The 22032-nt window shown below is 40.4% G+C and overlaps 1 protein-coding gene across 1 annotated transcript in view; it reads left to right on the top strand.

Moving 5' to 3' along the window:
- Positions 1-22032, top strand: part of LOC308144668 (glutamate receptor ionotropic, NMDA 2D-like) — a gene marked incomplete at both ends in the record, with an annotated part of 123844 nt that overhangs the window by 39655 nt on the left and 62157 nt on the right. The window contains one exon of the mRNA XM_080515848.1: positions 16536-16650. Coding sequence (XP_080371974.1) covers positions 16536-16650 — 115 coding nt within the window. The remainder of the gene's footprint in view (positions 1-16535; positions 16651-22032) is intronic.

Genomic DNA, 22032 nt, shown 5'->3' with positions numbered 1-22032 from the left:
TGTTATGTCCTCCTCCCCTTGTTACCCCCCCCTCTCCCCTTTTTACTCCTTTCCCACTCCGCTTTCTCTCATCTCTCTTATCCCTTCCTGTCTTGTGCTCTCCTGCTGTGCAACACTATTATTCAATGTCTTATGTAATAAAGTGTCCCATTTCAATACTTTATTACATAATTAAACAAACTAAATCTAATTTACTGGCATCTTATCGTGCCTTTACAACCTGTTCTATAAAATCTGGTTTCATTCCACCTTGTTGGTGTTTAATTAGATATTTTGACCTCCTACCTCACGCTCAAATTAACATTTTATGCAGGTTATTATTTGTTTGCCTTGTGTTCTATGTTGGTCTCTCGTTTTACAATGGAGAAACTGGTTGCAATATGTTCGGAGAAAGCAGTGAAAAAAGAAAGAAGGAAAACATGGGAGTCATTAAAGGTGCTTAACTGTGCACCCAGAACAACTACTAAACGCAGGAAAACAAATTCAGCAGTAAAGTATTCAGATGTTCCCTTTTTTTTTATTTTGAAAGCTTTACATTTATATGATAGAAAAACAGTGCCCATCAAACTGCTACATAACATGAATATTGATGAAATGTTTTATGCCTTTCTATATACGACCATCTATTCTTCATTGTCCATTCCTCTTTATCCAAATCAGGGTAGCAGCTGATTAAGGCTCTTTTTACTTTTACTTCACAACGCTTCAAGTGAAAAAACATTGTTTTCGCGTTTTGGTTTCAGAAAAGTTAAATGTTTACACGGCAACGCTTTGAAAACAACGACCATTTACATGGAAACGGCAGAAACGCTGAAAACAATGTTTTCATGTTGGGCCACTAGTGGGTGCTGTTGGTGATTTTTACAATGAAACCACACACACACACAATATGAACAATATGCTATAAACTTTAACAATGGGAGTATGCAGACATTCTAGTGGACATCGACCGAATTGTTTTCAGTTTGTGAACCTCAGCGGATAATGGCAACTCTCAAATAATAAAAAGCAGCCGAAGGATAATGTCAATGCAAGCTTAGAGGAAGATTCAATATGTGGGATGAGACCTTTGGGGTATCGTAGTTGGCAGTTTTTGATTTTCTTCTCTGGCTTTTTTTTCTCTGGAGGATTTGCATTTCTTAGTTTTGTTTTGCAGGTTATTTAATATATTGGTCATTGGTGGAAAATCCCACGATAAAAGACATCTCAATGTTCTATTATCCATCAGGAAAAAAAGGAGAATTGCTTTTTGTGTATTTCCTCCCAATGGGTTGGAAACAGTGCACAATTTTGCTTCTGACATGTTTCAAAATAATCAAGAGGGAATCCCTCTCCCCACCAAAACACAAAACAATAAATGGATGAACTGATTTAATTTGGAGAAATTTCATTAAAGACCTCTTGATGAATGAGTTCAATTCTTAGTATAATAGTCCAAGCATGAACTATTGAAGTAGAATACAGTGATGTAAAATACATTGCCAAATAGCACTTTTACAACAAAGAAAATAGAATCCAAATGCAAATTTTCTCACCATCAAAATGAAATTTGCTGAATTTGTTGACTAAACTGTATTAATCTAGTCTCGTCAGACTGTAATCCGTAAATCCACCAAACGCCAACAGTCAACAGCGGAGAAAAGCTGTTTGGCATCGACAAAGTTATAAAGCAAAAATGTTTCTGGACTCACAACCCTCCTGTTCAGCTTTGTTTGTTAGTCCTACAATTGCATCTTACACCCAAATACATCATCGTCAACACCATCCACTGAACAGTGAGATACTAGTTGGTTCCGGTGCAGTGGACCGAGACCAGAGCTTCCCAAGTAGTACTACGACAGTACTATCTGGAATCATGTTCTCTACCGATCATGTGGAACTTCAAGGGTCAGGCTTTCTGGCAGTGTAACATATGTTCTGAGAAGTGGCGTTACGACAGAGAGACCGTACTGAGCACCGGGAGCACCGAGTTTATGGAGAGCTGCTTAATAAGAGTGATTATAGGCTGCTGCAAAGACGTGCCGCCAAAAAGCTTTGCTGGCAATGTGAAGGCTTTTATTCATCAACTGGTGGTCACAGGTGGCGATGAGCTTCAGCAGTCAATGCAGAATGCGAGCGGAACATTCGTAATGCGCATTATGTGACTGTAAGGCTCTCCCTAATGGATCTCGATGCCTGTAATTTCTGACTGTCACTCCAGGGTTTTACGTCATGATCGCGACTTGCGGACATTTTTCATCGTCATGAATTTTTTAGTTAACGCACAAGCCTCTCGTCTCGATGTCCTCCATGTTTTCTTTTCGGTTTTTTTGGAGTACAAGGCTCTGCTTGGAGACGACAGAATTGTGTTTGCCTCCAATGCCTTGTTCCAGTTTGGTCCCGGCCATGTAAGACAAAAAAAAAAAAAACAGAAAAACCAAACGCATGTAATGCCAAGCCGTGCACATCGCCATGAAAACCCCTGTGGGACGAGACCGAGACAGAATGAAGGATGGGGAGGAAGAGGGAGATTGATGGACTTGGAAGGAGCAAAAGGAAATAGAGAATCAAGAGATTCAAAGAGAATGACAGCGAGGAGGGAAATTACAGAAAATGAGGGATGTACAGAGAAAGAATAGGAAACAGTGAGCGATGGAACAGCTCTCGATGTGGACAAAAGACGGACAGGATTGTTTTCATCGATACGCTGCCTTTTTTCCTCCCGTCTTGAAGAAAGCCAAATACTTTTTTTGCTTTTGCTGGGCAGCGAAATCAAAGCTCCGATTGCATGAATAATTTCTTATTTGTCAGCAGGATTTGTTTTTAACCGTCCATCTCCCCGTGAGTCCGAAGCATAAAGTAATTATTCCGTTCCGGACCAGAGACCAAGAGCATATCGCTATCAAACGGCATCCCCGTTTTCAATATTTTATCATCATTTCTCTTTGCCGTTTCCACCCCGCTGTTCTTCTCCCCTTCTGCGAGGCGGCCACGGCTCAAGGGCCGAGCCACGCGCTTCAGATCGTATTGATTTTGTTCCGTTGTCACGCGCCATCAGCGCCCGGCTCTCGCGGGATCGCGAAAAGCATCAATTCATCATTTGTGCAGGAGAAATGTGTTATTTACACAAATACGAGCGTCGTGCGTCAGATGTGCTGCGTCGGCTCCCGCGGGACTGCCGAGCCTTGGATGCCTTGGGTTTTCATCATCAATCAACTCCCTTCTTCTATATTCCCACCGAACTAACGTGACCCCGATACTGTCCACGGGCTCGGTCTTTATGAATGGACGATGCTCAGCATTGATATGAGTGAGAGATATAGAAAACTTTCAATCAGGTATTCGGGCCCGAGCCTGAACAAGTTTGAAATATAATGATTTGACTTTTTCTGCAGTCTAAACAAAAAGTAAAGTCAAATGAATTGGGATCGGGGGGGGGGTTAGTGGTTCTTTGTGCATTCCGGCTTCCTCCCACAGTCCAAAAACATGCTTTTGAGCTTGTTTGACGTGAGTTTGTGTCTTGTATCGCACACGACAGAGATGTTCGGTTTGTCATCATGTGACTGCTCAAAGTTACAAAATTGTGCTCACATTTAGGACATTAGATTTAACTCATGCTCGGCCCCATTTTAAATGACGTTTCAAGTGAAATCGCATTGTTTTTTGCATTTTCCTTTCAGAAAGGTTTCGCATTTACACGGCAAAGTTTTGAAAACGTCTGTTTACGTGAAAACGGCAAGAATCACTGAAAATTATGTTTTCATGTTTCGATGAGTGGGTGCTGTTGTTTTGTTTTTGAAATGAAACCACACACACACACATTTACACAGAGAAAAATTTAGTGGCAGACATCTACTGAGCGTGTGCAGAAGAACTGTTTACAACGTCCACATGGAGACGGTCAGAGTTCCACCTTGGAAGTCATTTTCAAAAAGTTGCATTTTCAGTGATTCTGAGCACCGTCGTCACGTAAACGGACCAAAATGCGACAAAAGTCCTGTGTTTTCACTTGGAAATGTCATGGAAGCAGGGCCTTAGTTTATTTTGCAGCTCTGTCATCGATTCATCAATAGTTGTGCCAGAGTAATACTTCTCACACTCAAATTATCAACAAGACTCCTCAGTCGCTAACATGGTGCCTCAAAGCGAAGAGGCCTGAGGTTGGATCTGCTTCTTCTCACTTGTTAACTTTGTGTCGTGGGGTTTTTTTCCTCCAAGCCAAACACAAAAGCATTTTTTGGTGTGTGACTGGTTGCTAGAAAGTAAAAAGGTTCATTGTTGGGTTTTTTTCTCAGCATTTCTTTAGTTATGAGTACAGAGAAGCCGAGAAGCTGCATATTCACCATCCTCTCTGCGGCTCGACAATGTGAAGGTGAAGAAGAACAGCCTTCTTTGGAGCAGGGACTACCATTTAGTGAAGTTTGCTTCTGCAAACTTCTATCTGTGGAGAAATCACATTTCACATTTTGGAGAGGGCCTCCTCCACACGCCAGTGCAGGTGTCTGTGGGAGTTTTTCTTTTTTATTAATGTCAAAACTGTGCACATAATGGCACGTTAAAGAGGAGGTGGTTTCTATTTTCCTGTGGTTCACTGAGGAGCCGGACGATGGTGCTGTCACTTTTGGCATTGTGATAAAATAAGTCATTTTCCCAACTTTTCGTGCAAAAACAGAGTTTAAAAACAAAAGTGATATCTGGCCCGACAAACTTTTTCCATCTATTCTATTTATCAACTAAAGAGTGATAAACTTGAATTTATTTTTGCTGTAAGCTGTTAATTTTAAATTTTAAATGATACCACTGGTAACAATGAAATAATAAATAATAATAAAAAAAAAAAACACAATGAAGCCAATCATTTAGCTTTTGAAATCAATGAATAGCAAAGTTGGATAGAAGTTTTCTCATGCTAGTGCGGGTACTTTTGATTGCTTCAATTATTTTTGGAGTACCCAATTTGTGCTATTTACACTTTAATTGTAAGAAATGCATCCTTCATCCGACTATTCATGTGCTGAAGTGTCATTGAGCGTCACATTCAACCCCAAATTGCTCCCAGTGGAGGCGGAGGAACCTTGAACGCTACCTGTCGCCACTGACGCGTGGGTGAGTGTGATGAACAGTGTAAAGACTGTTGAAGCTGTGAAAATACACAATATAGTTAATTCATTTATCGTTATCATTTGTCTGGGACAAGTAGAGGTTTGCTCGCTTATATGGTCACACCAACAGATTGCTGATTACTGCCATCAAATGACATTTGCATGTGTCTTGACCAACCAATGAACATTGAGAAAGGCTTTAACTGAGGTGAACATATCTGAAATCTCAGGAGATTAATTCAACCAACTTAATTTGCTCTTTTAACATGTATATGGTAAATATACATGGCCATAAATATTGTAAATGGATTTGATCAACTTACTGAATGTGTTAATTACCTTGTAAACTTTACACTGTGATTAAATCTGAAATTTGAAGAAAAAGAAAAATGCAATATGGGAAAGAAATAGATTCCAAAAGTGGCACAATGAAAAAATAACTTTTAATAAACTCTGAAGCTAAAAGTCACGGGAAGGCAGATGAGGAAATGCTATAAATGCATTTAAAATATTATGTATTGATAAACAATGGAATGGTTTTCAGCTACTGTGGATCATAAATGATTTCAGGTAATTCACAGAAATTACAGACACAACAAATATTAATGTCTGTGAATGCGCTGAATGAAGTGTGTCTGTGAGATGCAACGTCTGTGCAATGAATTAGTGATCAACTTCAACAAGTGTGTGCACAATATCCTGTTTATACCCGTTTTTATACGAGCAACCCTTTAATAAATCAGGTCTGATATGAGTCTGCTCTATCAGTTTGATAGAACATATTTATATAGTTTTATATCAATCTCTGAGAGCACATTATTCGCCTTGTCATCAGACCACTAATGTGTTATTTCACAGATTAAACTTAATTAAAATGTGTCCATTGAAATTGACTAATAGTTCTCAGACGTCTCTTGGCAATGTAAAAAATACGAATATCACAAACCAAAATACAGAATTCCAGAGATTTTGAGCGGTAAAATATCAGATAAGTGTGTTACAGTGTGTATCATTTATTATTCTTTTGCCGGTGACTCACCTGCTGATACAGAGAAGGACTTAACCTGTCTGGCTCTTCCCTTTTCATCAGACCGACTACATCCAGCGAGCCACTGATCACAGATTTGTTTCTGCGTGTTTCCCGGGTTGCCTCTCAGCAGCTCCCTTCAAATCTTCCCCGGTGGTCGGCTGTTTAAGATGCAGCGGTTCGGGCTACTCCAGACTCCACAGTCCTCCTGACGACATCTTAAAATGTCTCACACCCAACCTTCTGACGATTTATGAATATTAAAGAGCCACACGCAGCCCAGTTAAATCACACAAAACAGATCCGCTGCTTCTCCGCTCTCCTTCACCACAAAATCTATGAGTCACCCAGGAGTCATGATTGTCTTTACATCTCTGTCAAGCCCACCCCCCCCCCACCCCCCCACCGGTGTTCACGGCCAAGAGCCTTTCATTTGTGCAGCGTGATTCAGCCAAAGGCCTGTCGGTCTCTCATCGGCTGTGATACGTCTGTTTGTGTGGGTAAGGACAGAAGCATTAAATATAGGCATTTTTCTCCACGGCGTGCGACGTGAGTCAGCCACCCGAGGACGCGGCCGAGGCCTTCAGCCACCCCGTCACGGAGAGCGATGGACTGTGAGTCGTCTCATTCAATAGGAGACTATAAGTGTGAGAGAGGAAGAAAAAGAGAAGGACACTTGTTGAGAACGCAGGAGTATTCACTATGCTTTTTATGCACCTTACACGAGGAGAACGTCCGGGTCGGTGACAGAATAGAAAAGAAAGATGGAAGTTCAATCGGCTGAATCGGGAACAACTTCATGGGTATAATATGTTGATGTACAATCTTTTACAGTCATATAATGTCAGACGTGACATAAATCCCTCCCGCCACATCTTTTCGAGCTATTAGGAATATAATATCAACTTTGTTTGTCATTTGGGTTTAAATGACATATATAATAGTCCGTCTCATCCCACAAATGCAAAAGCACGTTGAGTGGCAGCTGTCAGCATAAATGTGTAAGTGTGTGAATGGCGGTGAAATGCTTCGTATGAGTCCATTTACCTCTTATATAATGTTGCATGTGATCGCCGGCAGGCTGAATAACAAACTTGACTATAAGATATGTTGTGACTGTACATTGTTGACAAAGCACAGATGGACTGATCCCAGTAAAGCCTTGCTCTGGAAATGAACCAAACAAAATCAAACAGAACCTCAGCCGATGAAATATCTCACAGGAAGATCGTTTCATTCATCTTTCCTTCAAGCATTATAATTTAGATATGAGATAAATGGAGGCACTAAGTCTTTTGTTATATTGTTTAAAATGTCCAACATTTTGTGGCAAAAGTGTCGGAGAAACCCACGACTTGTTTGTTTTCTTTATTCTCCTTGAGTTTCATCAGAACACATGGAGAGAGAGGGAGAGTGGATATTGGAGTAAAGTCTATAGTAGCGGCAGTAAGAAGCTGGGTCACTAAACCATTGATTGCATCGTCCTGCTGATCTTTACGTGGTTCCAAGACAATCACAGAGCATTCAGTCGAAGGTAATTCATTAAGAACTGAATGAGATGTGGAGGGTCGTCGTTATCGAGGCTGTTTATGGGCGTCGCCTCACAATGCCGGAGTCTCATTTCATTGAAGAAAATCAACTAATCCCACTGCGCTCTCTGCGCTTTAGTTAGTTTGGTAGAAAAAGAAAGAGGTTTGGAAATGTAATGTTGCAGCTTTGATTTGATTAAGAAAAAAATTGTGTTGTTTTTTTTAAAGACCCTTTTGAAGATTTTCCAATCCAGTGAAAATACATCGTTTTTGCGTTTTCATATTAGAAGATTTTGGTGTTTACACAGCAATGTTTTGGCAAAAATATACGTTTCCACATAAGGAAAGCTGAAAATTCTATTTTCAAGTTCGGCCACGAGTGAGTGCTGTTGGTTGTTTTTGTGATGAAACACACGTCCATGCTGATTAATACGCAATAAACAAATGATAAAGATAATGAAGTTGGATTATTACAGGCGACTCGCCATTATAAAACCATCTAGTCCCAGGAGAATCTGGACTCGGATTAATGGACTCATTTACTGAGCATGTGCAGAAGAACTATATACTAAGGCTGTGGTGTACAATTGCATTAGCAGCATTTCAAAATTGTAACTTTTTCTTCTCGTTGTGATTAGGGGAATAATTAAGTGTAAACTCGTTTTTCTGAACAGTGGTGGTTCTTGAAGTTAGTAGGTAACACTGTCACTGGAAAATACCATCATTTTGGATTTACTGGCATATAAAAGTTATTAAAACATGACGAATGCTCTATCAAAGGTTCAGCTACATACCCAGTTCCCGCCATCACATCATGATCCAGCACAACGTTACAGTCCAGCGCTTCCTAAATCTCATCTCACTTTACTGCAAACATTTCACAGATAAACAATCTGATTGTGCTTTGTGTTGATATCCAACGTGTAATTCATCCCACAACCGCGCCACAGTTCAATTGCAAAAAAAGCAATTAATATTCAAAGTGATGTAAGAATATTTCCATGACTGAGAAGAAAGTTTCAACTGACACGTGTCCCCATTTCGTTATTTCAGGGCATATTGCAGTCGTTCCCTGTTTGAAATTGCGGTAAAGATCACAAAGGTCTTTCTCTTTTTAATAACATTGAATAAGTTTGAAATATGAAAAAATAATATCTGAAACAAGAAGATTTTTTTAGTCTACAAGCTTTTATTTCTCTGGAATGATGCGTCTTTGATTCGCAGTGTAGAAAGACATGAGCTGTGCTCTTTTTGTGTGTGTGTGTGTGTGTGCGTGTTAAAGGTTGCTCAAAGCTGCCTTCACGCCATGATTTATTTATTCTATTTTTTCTTTCCATTCCAAAAATATATCCAATAATATGGAACATCAAACCTCTCGCAAATAAATAAATAAAATGGTGAGCTACACATACGAGGAGAGAAAGATGAAGCAAGTTGGAGAGTAAATGCTGACAAATCCCAGACTTTCATTATATGAAGCATGAAGCAACGCTTGATCATTCACTCACTCATCTCTCTCGCTCTCTCTCGCTCTCTCTCTCCCTCCCTCCATCTCTCTCCCTCCATCTCTCCCTCTTCTTACACATTTGAAGATGTAGTAGTGGTTACAAAACCACTTTCCGCCAAAGAGACCGAGTCTGGAATGGAAAATTCACACTCGCATACCAGCGTCTGTGTTCATGATCGCAGGAGTGTGTCCATTAACACACACACCTGTCTTTTCCAGTCAATGATTTCTCTCCTCGCTTTCCTAAATACCACACCTGAGTGGGCAGACGAGTTATTGCAAATAACAGAATAAGACTTTGGGTTTTGTTTTGTTTTGGGGGGGGGTTTTCACAGTGATTTAGCAATGTTGAAATGAAGAGTGAAAAGAAGCATCACCAGCTGTTCCAAAAGTATTTTGTTGTATTTTTCGGGGATTCAAAGACAAATCTAGCGTTCAGTGTTACCACCTACTGGCGTTCCAGTTGTGTTTGGTTATTTCCGCACAGTAATACCAATGCTTCACCGACCCAACGCTCCGCACTCGGTCCCAAAACCCAACCAGGTTGTTTTAATAGGGGGCTGGTGTGAAAACACCCGGAGTAATGTGCTTGTTGTGGTGTTGCTGTAAAACACACGCATACCAGCGCCTGTGTTCATGATCGCAGGAGTGTGTCCATTAACACACACTCCTGTCAGCAATTAGTCAAAACTCGGATAATGTTGCGTTTTCCCGTTTGATTTAATCGCCCATTAAGTTGGAATATTGTCAGTGAAGCTGCAGTTTGTTCTGGTTTGGCGTTTTTTTTTTTTTTTCTTCTTCTTCTCTCTTGCTTCCTCGGGTATTTTAAACACTTTTCTGGGCATGAACTTCTCGGCGCTTGGCCAGGTGTGCCATTACCAGCTGGACGTGTCGCTGGACTGAATCGTCACCTTGAGGAAGTCGGCGCTCAGCTGCCCACCGGTTTGTTCCTGCAGGCCTGTGTGAGCACGCAAAGGTCAGGGTGAACTTCTGTCCCCGCTGATGAAAAGATGGAAGAAAGTTTCACTCTCCAAAGCAACCCCCGAATTGTGCATTTAACCTTCCCTCACCTCCCGTCCTTAATCTCTCTGTGGCTTTCCTTCCTCTCCTTTGTTCCTTCTTCTTTTTGCTTTCTTCAGTGCTTCTTATTTTGTGTTTTTTTTCCCCTCATTTGTGTTTTTCAGGTCGTCTTCTTCAAATCTGTCTTTCTCTTTTTGGTTTATTTAATTCCTCTTTCAAGTGTCTATTGAGTGTTTTATTGACATTTTCTATTGTGTTAATGTTTTTGGTCTTTCCAAGTCTTTCTCTTCAACTTGTTTTGTATATCTTTTTTGTGTCTCGTTATATGTCTTCTCGGTTTCTTCTTCAAGTGGTCATCTCTTGCGTCCGTGTTTTCCTTCAAATGTTCTTTGTGTATTTTCCAAGTACTTTTGTCCTCTTCGAGTCTTCTTCCTCGTGTCTTTATGTAATCTTCTTAAGGTCTTCTTCATGTCTCTTCAAGTCTTCTCAAAGTTTTCTTTGTTTTATTACTTTGTGTCTTTTTCAAACGCTCTTCTTAAGGTCTTCTTTTCTTATTGCAAGTCTTCTTGTTTTGTGTCTTTTGTATTGTAGTTTTTTTCTTTAAGCATTTTCAAGATTCTTCTTTTTCTTTGTCCTTTTCAGGTATTCTTCTTTTGTGTGTCACCTAAATGTATTTATCAAGTCCTCTTCTTTTGTGTCTTCTTCCTCTTCAGGGCTTCTCAAGGCAACGGTGTCCCTTTATTCCCTCTCGCGCTCTCGTCCACAATGTCTGTAATATAACTGATAAACTCATAAAGCGGGCACTTATTCCACAGGTAGAGTCTTTCCCCGTTGCTTGATGCACAGCTATCATGTAATAAATTCATTGATTAAATCAGTCTCCAGCATGGTTCCGCTGTGGTGTAAATATTGTGTCGATGGGGCGCTGCGTTATGTCCCACTGAGACACTCCGGTTCGCCCTCTTCTTCTCCTCTCCTCTACCCTCATGTGATTCTACCTGATGGGTCACCAGTTCAAATCTACATTCTATTTCAGAGAAATTAATTACAGGAAGTAATTACAATGTTATTTGTCCCATTAGCCATTGACTGCATCCCTGCAGCAACTTTCATTTTGTATCTTAATACCGCTGACTTACAACAGGGAATAACAGTCAATCAATTAAGGCTTTTTGAAAATGACTTTACTTGATTGATTCGTAGTTGTTCCGTACATGTAAAGAGCAGCCAAGCAAACCACAACCAAGAGACACTGTGTAATGATAAAGAGGTTATATTGATACCACGTGTATATATAAATATACTCAGAGTGGGACTCAAAATAATCGCAAATATCTCCCATAACCAATAATTGACTACAATAAACATAATCTAATAATGTGAGCGAACGAAACTGGGAACTTTGTGAAAAAAGTCACAATAATATAAGTCAAACTCAACATTGCCTTTGAGACTCACCTCAGCCCTCATAAATCCTATTGAAGCACTTATAAATTTTAGTCCTAATGTTGTTTCACTATTTCATGTATTTTTATAAAAAAAACAAATACCAGAAGAATTGAAGCTACTCGATTTACTTCCAGGTTTTGTGTGGTTTCTGGTCTGAAAAAGAAAATAACAAATAGGATGATAAAAGGTTTGTGGGGGAAACATCTTCAGGTAACATTTTTAAAATACAATGTTAAACTTCTTTGTTTGTTGGATTTTTGCTTTACATCTGTTTGGATCAGCAGTTTCTGTGCTTCCAATGTTGGTGAAGGTTTTTTTTTTGCTGTGATCATCGGATTTTTCTTTCCCCAAATCCTTCATTCTTTCTGGGACCTCTCTGACTGTCACCCCCGATTCCCTCCCTCTCTGTACTGTACCTTCTGCGGGGGAGAAAGAAAAAAAAAAAAAAAGAGAGAAGAAAATGTGTGTTGGTAGCAAGGAGCCACGTGGCATTCAACAGAAGTGAAGAATGAAGGACTGAGGGAGAATTGTAGCCTTGGCACACTCGCCGGCCGGCCGGCGGGCAGCACTCGGCGGAGAAGATGGAGATGCTGCTGACTCGTTCCACTCCGAGCCCGGAGGCAGGCTTTTTCTCTGGGGTGAAACCAGGTGAGACGGAAATATTGGAATCCTCATGGGCCTTCCAGATGTCAGCCAACATCAGCTGCTTGCAGGCGCCCGGCGGGTCAGAAGTCTCCCCGTGCAAAACGCCCGCCGGCAGCTCCTCTGCAGTCAAAACCTGGGTGGACATGAATCCACGCAGGTAGCTTTTTGTCAAAGTGCCCACAGAGATTGCAAAGTGTGTGTGAGGTTACGTCTGTGGCTGATGTGTTTTGGAACTGGATTTTTTCTTTTTTTCTTTTTTCATTTCAGCCGCTGCAGATAGACATGATTACACGCGCAGCAATACTCCCAATATTACTGCGACGTAATGGCAGTGGAGGTGTTTATCATTACGCCGCCGAGCCACCAATCACTTGATGGATGTTGTGATTAGAAGGTAGAAATGCACAACCTCCGGAGTGAATCGGGGGAAGCAGCTGAACACGTCCCTTGAACTTTCCCGCGACGCCGCCATTTGCATGCGTTCCGCAGCCACTTCGCCGAGTCGTCCGCCTCCAAATTTCAGCTTCCTCATATTGTTTGTTTGTAATGACGAGTTCCTGTTGCTCTTGAAATCCGACTTCATGCATTTTTACCAAATCTGTCTCATACGAGCAGTGGGATGAGTGCGCTGCCCGGCGGATTGTGATTCACAGAATAAATTGAAGCAGAGTTTTTTTGTTTTTTTTTCACACCTTTACCACCGTCAGCATGTTCAGTGAGAAGCAGTGCACTTCAGGCGTCTTTATGAGGCAATATTTGTTTGTGTCAGCATTCAGTATGTCATATTTCAGCTCTTTTGTACAAAGCACAATATAGTGTGCTATAGTATGACTCAGTATTGTGTAGGCAGCCTTTCCTACTGAGCAATACATTGACTTTTTAAAGGTAAAAGGGAAAAATTTGACTTAAATAATTTTTACTCTTTTCGACAAACTTTTATATTAACAAATGGATTTAAAAATTATGTTTTAAGTATCAAAAGTAGAAACAAAAAGTCTTATAATATGCTTAAACAACTCTCCGGGGTATTTCACATATTTCAGTGGGAGTTCCTAAAGGACGAACACAGCTTCTGCAAAGAAAATAGCAGAGAGTATGAAACGTTCTATCCAAGTAATGCACGATCTTTTTTAATTCCTCTTAAAAAGTCGCAGTGACTCGACCCATCTGTGGTGACGATCACATTTTAGGAAATTATCTCCAAATTGTGCAGCATCTAAGAGCAACTTGCTTTTGCAATTGCATATAAGTATTTTTATAAAATCCCAGAAAGTGACTGTTGAATTTCCATAATGTGGTTGCCTGGAGTCGTTTTTACTTAAATAGAGCACATGTGCTTTCTTCACCAGTGCGTTTCTCTGATGGAAATAGTTTTATGGTTGATCGTTTAGTTGATCATTTAGTGTTATAAAGTAGTTATTCGAATCATTAATTACTTATTACTGCATACATTTGTTCATGATTGAGTAAAATAAAATTGGGAAAACGGTAATAATGACTCTTTCCTTTGTTATCAAACAAGAAAATGGTTGCCAAGCTGCTCTCTCGCCATCCTGTTCACTAGTGCACCATGCATCATGATGTAAATTAGTACTCTGATAGGAAAAAAAAAAAAGAATATTGGCTTGTTCATTACAGCCATGGGTCATTGGTTTAGTAGCAGTTTAATAATAAGATTTTTCATGAGATAGTTGATCATTTGTCTTAATTTTAAAGAAGCGTTTTTGTCTCGCAGGGAGCAACCGTGCAGCACTCGGCCCGCTGTTCTTCTTACAGACGCACCTATAGGAGCAAAATCTCATTTCCCTCCTGGACTGTAAATCCTTGTGAAGAATAGCTCCCTCTTAAAACCAAAATGGAAATATATTCCGCCGGTTTAAAAAAAAATATGTATTTAACATGGAGAGCCTTATTTAATTTACAATGGGATGGATTAAGCTCTCGCTCACTTCATTTAAAAGTCAAGCACATTAGCAGTGATACACATATAATATCCTGATTTCTGTCGTCCATATTGATGTTTTAAAGTATTTTTACTTTTCAAATTGAACTGGTTGAAGATGTTTGAACCACACTTAATTATTCAATCATCTTTTGAGAATTGGCTCATTATGAGTCTTTTACTTTGAGGAGTGAAAAAAAAAAGCATCAAAGGTTGAGTTTCTAGTGGCATCACAAATATTTACCATATTCCTCAAATGTCATTTCTGTGAAACGAGAGAGAAGTCATGAAGTGGATCTTTAATGAGAGCTGATGAACTGTCTTCGACCAAATGAACTTTTAATTAAGAGTCACTGGCACACTTTTCTGAGTCTTCTTGCAAATGCGATAAAATCTCTTTTAATTATGCAGTTATTGACTTGGGTAGTTTGGTTTTAATGAACATGAACATGAACTTGCAAATTCTGCAGAAGAAAGTACACAAGCAAGGAAATCATTGTCCATTTAATAATTCCAGATTATAAATCGGATTTTCAGTCAAATAAATCTGGAAACTTCCCAGAACACACAGTGGAGCCATTGTGTGGTGGTTCATGCTTCTTGCCTCACAGTCAGAATCTCACTGGTTTGAGTCTGGAGCGGCTGGGTGGAGTTTAAAAACAATTTAAAAACAAGTTGGATGGAGACCATAAAGATTCCTTGTATCATTCGAACGTGAAAATCCTGATTTAGATTTCCAGTCAGGTTTGCAAAGTCTGCCTCTGACTGTACAACAGTGCGGCTCTCCTTTTTGAAGTTGCGGGTCTGTTTCCAGGCCTGAATGCATTTGATTAAGTGTCATTTGCGTTGTTGTCGAGGTTTTCTTTCAGCCGACTCTCGGCTATGTTTGAGAGTATGGTTTCATTAGGATGCTTTTGATGTGCTTTTCTTTTTTTTTTTTTCTTGATGCTTTTAAGGTAGATGTTTCATTAGGAAACATCAAAAGTAAAGCTCTCTTCCTCGGCGGCTGTCGCTCTGCTTCGGACTAACACTCCTCGGTTTTGTCTTCCCCGACATTAAAGGTGCACTGGAGTGCTTGTTCTGCCAGTGCCTACTCTTTCAGCCTTCCTCTCCTCTTAGTTTTCCTCCTTTGTGAGCCTCCCGCTGCTTTCCTGTCACAAGATTGCACCTGAAGATGGGGAGAAGATTTTAGCGAATTCTCTCTGCCTCCCCTCCTCTGGCCTTTGTTTTCTCGCCTCCTTCTGGTCTCCACACTTCAACAATGTGATTTCCTCTCATATGAGCACAAATGTGTTTTGTCTTTAGTTCAGAGTCCCTGATGTTTGTTCCCTGCAGTGAAAGTTTCTGCTCCACTCATATGGCTTTGGTTATTTGATTCTGTTTTTTTTCCTTCAAGCTTCCCCTTCTGCCTTTCTTCTTTTTTTATTACAATCTTTCAGATATTTCCTTGATGGCTTCTTTTCTTTTTTTTTATGGAAAATTAAACTGTTGATTGAGATCCATTAGATCAAACATGCTAAATTAATTGTGTGCGTGCGATATTGTGTGTCAATCATGATCCTCAATGCCTCCAATTAATAACTCCTATGTTTGACCCCCCAATTTTTTTTTCAGTGTATTGTTTGGTTTTTTTTTAATTTGTTAGCATATAGAGCTATAGGAAACTTTCCAACAGTGTGTAATGCTACAACAATATCAATGTCAAAAGTCACAAAAATTAAATAATTTGTTCTAAATGAATATCACTGCCACAACAGGCAGCCCTCATGTGAAACATAACAATATCGAAAAATGGTGATCGATTTATTAATCATATAACCAATAATCACCATGATATTTATAATGAAAGTAGAAGTTGATATCATGTAGTGAAGAAATCAATGGATAAGATGAAGTGTTTGGAAGGTTTTCACATCCTGTATTTATGGCTGATGAGTCTTGCAGAGAGAGTACGCAATGTTTTCTTATTTTCTTTTCTGTCCATTTTATTTCAGCATTTGATGTCTCTCTTTTTTTCCCCCCCCTGCAACTGTGAAGACACCGGAGCCGTACGGCGGTCGATATCACTCAGCGCTCGTCTCATTGCCTTTTATTGTCCTTTTATTGTGATAACGTGTTGGCTTTTGACGGCGTTTGTTTCTGCAATTTCATCAAGCTAAAGCCGTTAGTCAAAGCAATACGCATTTAAAAATGCATCGATAAAGGAGCAAGTGTGGCAGCATGTCTTTATTCAAAGACACAACCCGGAGAAGCCGAGGAGTACTAACAGGCTGGAAAACACAGGAGGGTGTTTTACGCTGTAATAAGAAGCTCTAACCTCTAATTTTTGTTTCAGGTACTTCACAAACATATCCATCGGTGGGCGGGACTATTCCTTCAACAATGATGGCTACCTGTCCAAACCTCTGCTGGACGTCATCTCCTACGACAATGGGAGGGGCTGGGAAGAGGTCAGTACACAGCTGGGCCCGATTGGCGCTAATTGTCGTAACGCGGCAACTAGATAGACTAACGGCAATTTCACAGCCCATCGCACCTGCTAACTCATCACTGTTCACTTTCACCTTCCTGCATTCTCCCTCCCTCCCGTCTTACCTCTCCCAGATCTCATTAGATCCACCCTCCCCTCTCCCCCCCCCGCCTCTCGTGCCTCGGTTTGTCAGGCTTGTTAGCCGGTGTTTACCCAGAGCCCAATATCCTCGCCGTCAGGGGCCGTGTATGGCATTTGTACAGTAATAGCACCAAATCCAAGGTCTGCCCTCCGCGAGTGATTTCAATTCCTCAAGACTTCCTCCGACCTGAGAAAAACAAGTAAACCTTTTTGTGTTTCCCCGCTGTGATCCATTTGTTCTTGACTTTTTAAGACTCGGTGTGTTTACTGACGAGAGCAGACTCAGGGCCCCATCATTTCAAGGAAGATAACCAAAAAAAAAGTAAAATCAACATTTAACAAGTGGGAAAAAAGGGGAAAACACACATCAGTGTAACAATGGGAAATTACTCAAATCTGTACGAGTTCTTCACTAACCTATCACAGGTATACTTTGTACTATTACATCTTTTTTAGTTTGTCTTCAGAAAAGAACCATATAAATGATACAGGATTTAGTTTAGAAGGATTTCAGGAATAAGTAAATTCAATTTAGAGAATTATCACACCCGTCATATCAGTACAAACAGTGTGGAAAACACTGTACATGGTCTTCATTAAGTAGTAAAGCGGTCGAATCATCTTCAGCTGATTTAACCCTTGTTGTTTTCAGCTCAGCCCCATTGAATATTGAGACTTAAGAGCAGTTTTCTCAATCCACAGAGCTTCTGTCTGAAACACAAAATCAATATGTATCATGGTGACCAGTGCGATTGATCAACAGCAGACGTCTGTGTCCTTTGTTAATTATGACTAATGCATTTTGTTCTCCCTCCAGTTGGGTGTAAAATGTGTCTGGCAACTAATTTGTCAAGATTAACTGACTTGTTTGAAAAAAAAAAAGGAAGAAGAATGTCCAGAAAACGGACTATGGCCCCATTTAAATCACAATTTTTTGAGTGAAAACTGAAAACGTTCATTGTGTTTTAGGTCTCCATTTCCACCCCAGAACAGTTGCTGTACATTTTATGAATGGATGCATGTTTACAGTCACAGCAGCGTATTTTTATTTTTTTTAATTTTACAATATGATTATTCATTTTACTTGCATGGTATGCTGTTACATTAAATATCGCATCATTCTTTTTATTTGTCACAAAATGTTTTCCCATTGAGGACTCGGACAGGATATTGGATCCGCGCGCTTCTTCACTGAGTTGTACAGGACTGGGTACATTTTAAAAGTGTGGGTTGTTCTTCGTCCTCAGCCTGTTGCAGAGGTGGCGAATGTATTTCTTTTGTTTATTAAAGTGGAGAAAAGGATGTGAAAAAAATACCGATTCAACCTCTGGATGATAATATATTCTGGTCATGTACATGTTAACAATTTACACACCACTTTATGTACGTGGTTTATATGTAAATGTACCCCCGCAGCTACAGCGTATACACCCCCTTTTAAACCACACATAGACACAAACAGTAATCGTGTCTGAAAAGGTGTGGGAGGAAGCAAAGCTTTTTTTTTTTTTTTTATTCTCTGCTCTTCTTTCTGAAATGTGCTCAAGCAAAATTTAAATGTGACTTTATTGAGAATCAATGCCTTTTGAAGGCATTGTGAACATGTTGTGGTGGGTGGCACATGAACACTCGCAACAGTTTACAGCGCCCATGAGTCAACCAGTATCATCTTTTTTTTTTTTTTTCCCTCACTCAAAACTCACAGCTTAATGTGAATTTTGTGACTTTACCTGCTTCTGGCCCGTCAATGTCTTGTGGTGTTAGTCCTGCATTCATTATTAAGTGTGTGTGAATAAAAGGTGAAAGGCCTCGGGGTTTTCTCACACTGAGTAGCTCTCCGTCTCCTGAGCTTTCAGCTGTCCCACTCACCGGGAAGGAGGTGAATACCATCTGCATTTTAAATTAAAATGTGCAAGTTTTTCTTTTTCGACCTCCATGATTATCAAATGAGTGGCAGACATTTAACCTCATCATCAGTCATTTTAAATTCTGTAACTTCTACACATTAATTGTGGAGCTGTGTTTTTATCAAGGAAACATTACAAAAAAAAAAAAATCCAGCAAACAAACAACTGAAAAAGTCCAAGGTTCTGAAAGTACACAAAATAGATGCAAGAGCTTTCCACTTGTTGTTACTCGACTTCCTCTTTTGGGTAATCGCTCCATCCATCCATCCATCCATCCATCCATCCATCCATCCAGATTGCATAAGGAAAACTGAGTACCCAGAGCCAACTGACACATACACAGAAACAACATGCAAACTATATGTCGAGTATATTTGTGCTTTGAGTCGAGAGTACTAAAAAGTACTCTGCTGTGTCCTCAGATGTCCCACTCATGATACAACAAAGTATCTTGACAGTGACACACGGATTATGAATCCTGAATGTGGGAGAATATTGAACTGAAGAGTTTTATAACTCATCCATGTTGTTATCGGTCTGGTTTTGCAGACGATAACAAGCTTCAGAGCAACATTCAGGTCAGGGGAAATACATGGAATCAAACCTGACAAACAGAGACACACTGATTATAAAAAAAAAAAAAAAAAAAAAATCAGAGACATCGCTTTAAGGTGCATCTATTTTTGGAGTGTGTCGTCTATTTGCAGCTTGTTTCTTGTGTTTTGTTCGATCCTTTGTTTTTGTTGCATCAAGTCTGTCTTTTTGTCTGGCCTTTAGGAGATTAGAGACAATAAGATGTGTCCAGCGCACAGAGACAACAAACTGAAGTGATGCTTCATTGGTCTCCACCTTTTCTGAGGCGTCTCGTGGTTCCTGCGTTGAGTTTTTACTGAATGAAAGCTGAAAGAGGAGACAGGTCACTCTCTCCTCCTCGGTGGGTTTGGGGGAAGATACTGACTGCAGGAAGCAGGACAAAATAGAAAGACGACAGATGAGAGTTTAAGTTACACTGCTGTTCTGAAAAGGCGTCTGCTGTGCTGCTCCTTCATATCTGATGTTCAGGTTTGGTGAAGAGCAAATCAGCACGGTGCCCAAGTTCAAATAAAAAAACCCTCCCACGACTTTACCACATCTCCAGTCTCCACATGTTTCCTATTCTGGGTTCTTATTTCAGTCTTTCAGTCCATTCACCGTTCACAGTAGATACACATGCAGCTACACTTTACGTAAGTATGTATAGGCAGTCAGTCTTCTAACACCAAACACAAAGTGACACACACTGGCGCTTACAGACAATGATAATAGTCGGCAATCAACCTATTTAACCTTCGGTGGTGGCAGGATAATACAGAACATGTAAATTTCACACTGGCCCGGTGTGCTGATTACTCCGACACTGTACAGCGAAGAAATTACTGGAATAAAAAAGTCCTCTGTGTATAAATGCATTAACAGTAGATAAACGGTTATGTGTGGCAATAAAAGAAGCTGTTTGTGACAAACCCACGGGGAATTATTACCCAGCTCTGAAGTTTCCCTCAGCTCGATTCACTGTTTTAGCTTTTTTTTTTTTTTTTTCCCCGCTCATCCCGTACAGCATTGGCTTGCTGACGCTGGACAAACCCCACAAAGAGTGAACACAATGGAGCCTGGGACATAAGACAGTTTGCTCAGTCGTACTTTTTAGATACCACCTGCTTGAAGTGCAAGTTGGAGATTAATGTGGAACATGCTGAGGCCTCCCGATTGAAACACCATCTCTACGCTGATGACATGTTTCAGTTCAGATCACGACCAAGCCATTGTAGTGAAACGGCCCCTCTCAAAATCCCCAACACATCCTCAACATCTTCATCCTCTTTGATTCCAGTGCTGCTTTTGACATTATCAAACATTCCATCTCTAATCCTCATGTCTACCTTAACTGGATCAAATAATGTGTATCCCACAGGCTACAGTTCATCTCCATCATGAACTGCCAATCCCTCCATGCTCCTCTCCCCCAACATTCACTTCTCAGTCCCCACCACGTCATAGTATCTGTATTATCATACAGATTATTTGATGATATCCAGCTCCTCGTCTTCACCAAGATTACAAAGTCCTGGCTCAAATACATTTTCTTTTAACTGAACATTGACAGTCTCAACCTCCTCATCTTCTACCAGCACATCAGACACAAAGTGGAACAGCCTCCTTCCACATGTTTGCTCTTCTCTCTCCTCCTCCTCCTCCTTTTCATTGCTTCCTGTCTCGACTGTAACAGTCTCCTCTACTGCTCACCAGCAAAAACTCATCATTTGCAAAGCCTTGATATACCGCACTACCAGTCTGGACTCCTTCATTAGCTCCCCGGATCAGCCTGTTCTATCACCGTTCCCTCTCCAGAAGCCACCTACGAATCCCTCATCCAGTCAGAAGGATCCAACCCCTGCAAAGCAACTTGTTTGGCAGAGATGACAATATAAGGGAGAGATGAGCAAGCCAAAGCTCAGGACAGGGTTGGTTGGCGAACTGTGGCTTTACTGTATGTCCATGATGGGATGAATGAGTGAGTAAGTAGCTTTGACGAATAGATCTATAGATTAATTGTAGAAAGTCATTAGTGTAAGTGTCTTGTGCTTTGACCTAAAGGATCTCATGCAGTGTGACTTCACTGACCCTCACTGCTCTGTCCTTCACTCCGACGTCAGGTGTCCAAACATCGCAGTCCTCCGTCTTCATGTTATCTGAATTAACCTTTGCTGAACTGAGTCATGACGCCTATTTGCGGAGCTCAGCGGTCTCATGTCGGCTGAATGAACATGGGGCTTCACAGCTCATTGAGAGATCTGTGACAATATTTATCCAACAGTGAGAGAACTGACAGAGACTTTTATTTACTCTCGCTTCGGGCAAAGAAAAACACATTTTCGGATTTTTTTTTTTTTTGTGTGTGGAGCATTTCTGTTTCTATCAGGACATGAGCGAACGCTAACGGTGCTAACCTGCTGAGTTGCCCAGGAGGTGGTAAACAAATCCAAATCCCTTAATTCAGGCCAGAGTGAAGATCCAACTTTTTTTGGTGAATATAAATAGAACTGAGCATCAACGCTCAAAGAAAAGTTTAGTACTGCGGTTGTGTTTGATCCTCTGACTCCACATGACCTTTGTCCTCCGTTTGCTTTTGCTGCTTGTTCTTTCATCAAATCAGCGGTTCTCGATTTTCTTCAGGTTTTATTGTTGTCTGCACATGTCTGTGTGATTTCATTACAAAAACAAGCCACAGCGCCCTCCCGTGGCCTGTCATACTAGCTACACCATTGTTCGCTGTT

Source organism: Blennius ocellaris (assembly GCF_963422515.1).
Source record: "Blennius ocellaris genome assembly, chromosome: 20".
Taxonomy (NCBI): domain Eukaryota; kingdom Metazoa; phylum Chordata; class Actinopteri; order Blenniiformes; family Blenniidae; genus Blennius; species Blennius ocellaris.
The sequence above is the reverse complement of the archived record's forward strand: the minus strand, read 5'-3'. Positions and strand labels throughout refer to the sequence as shown.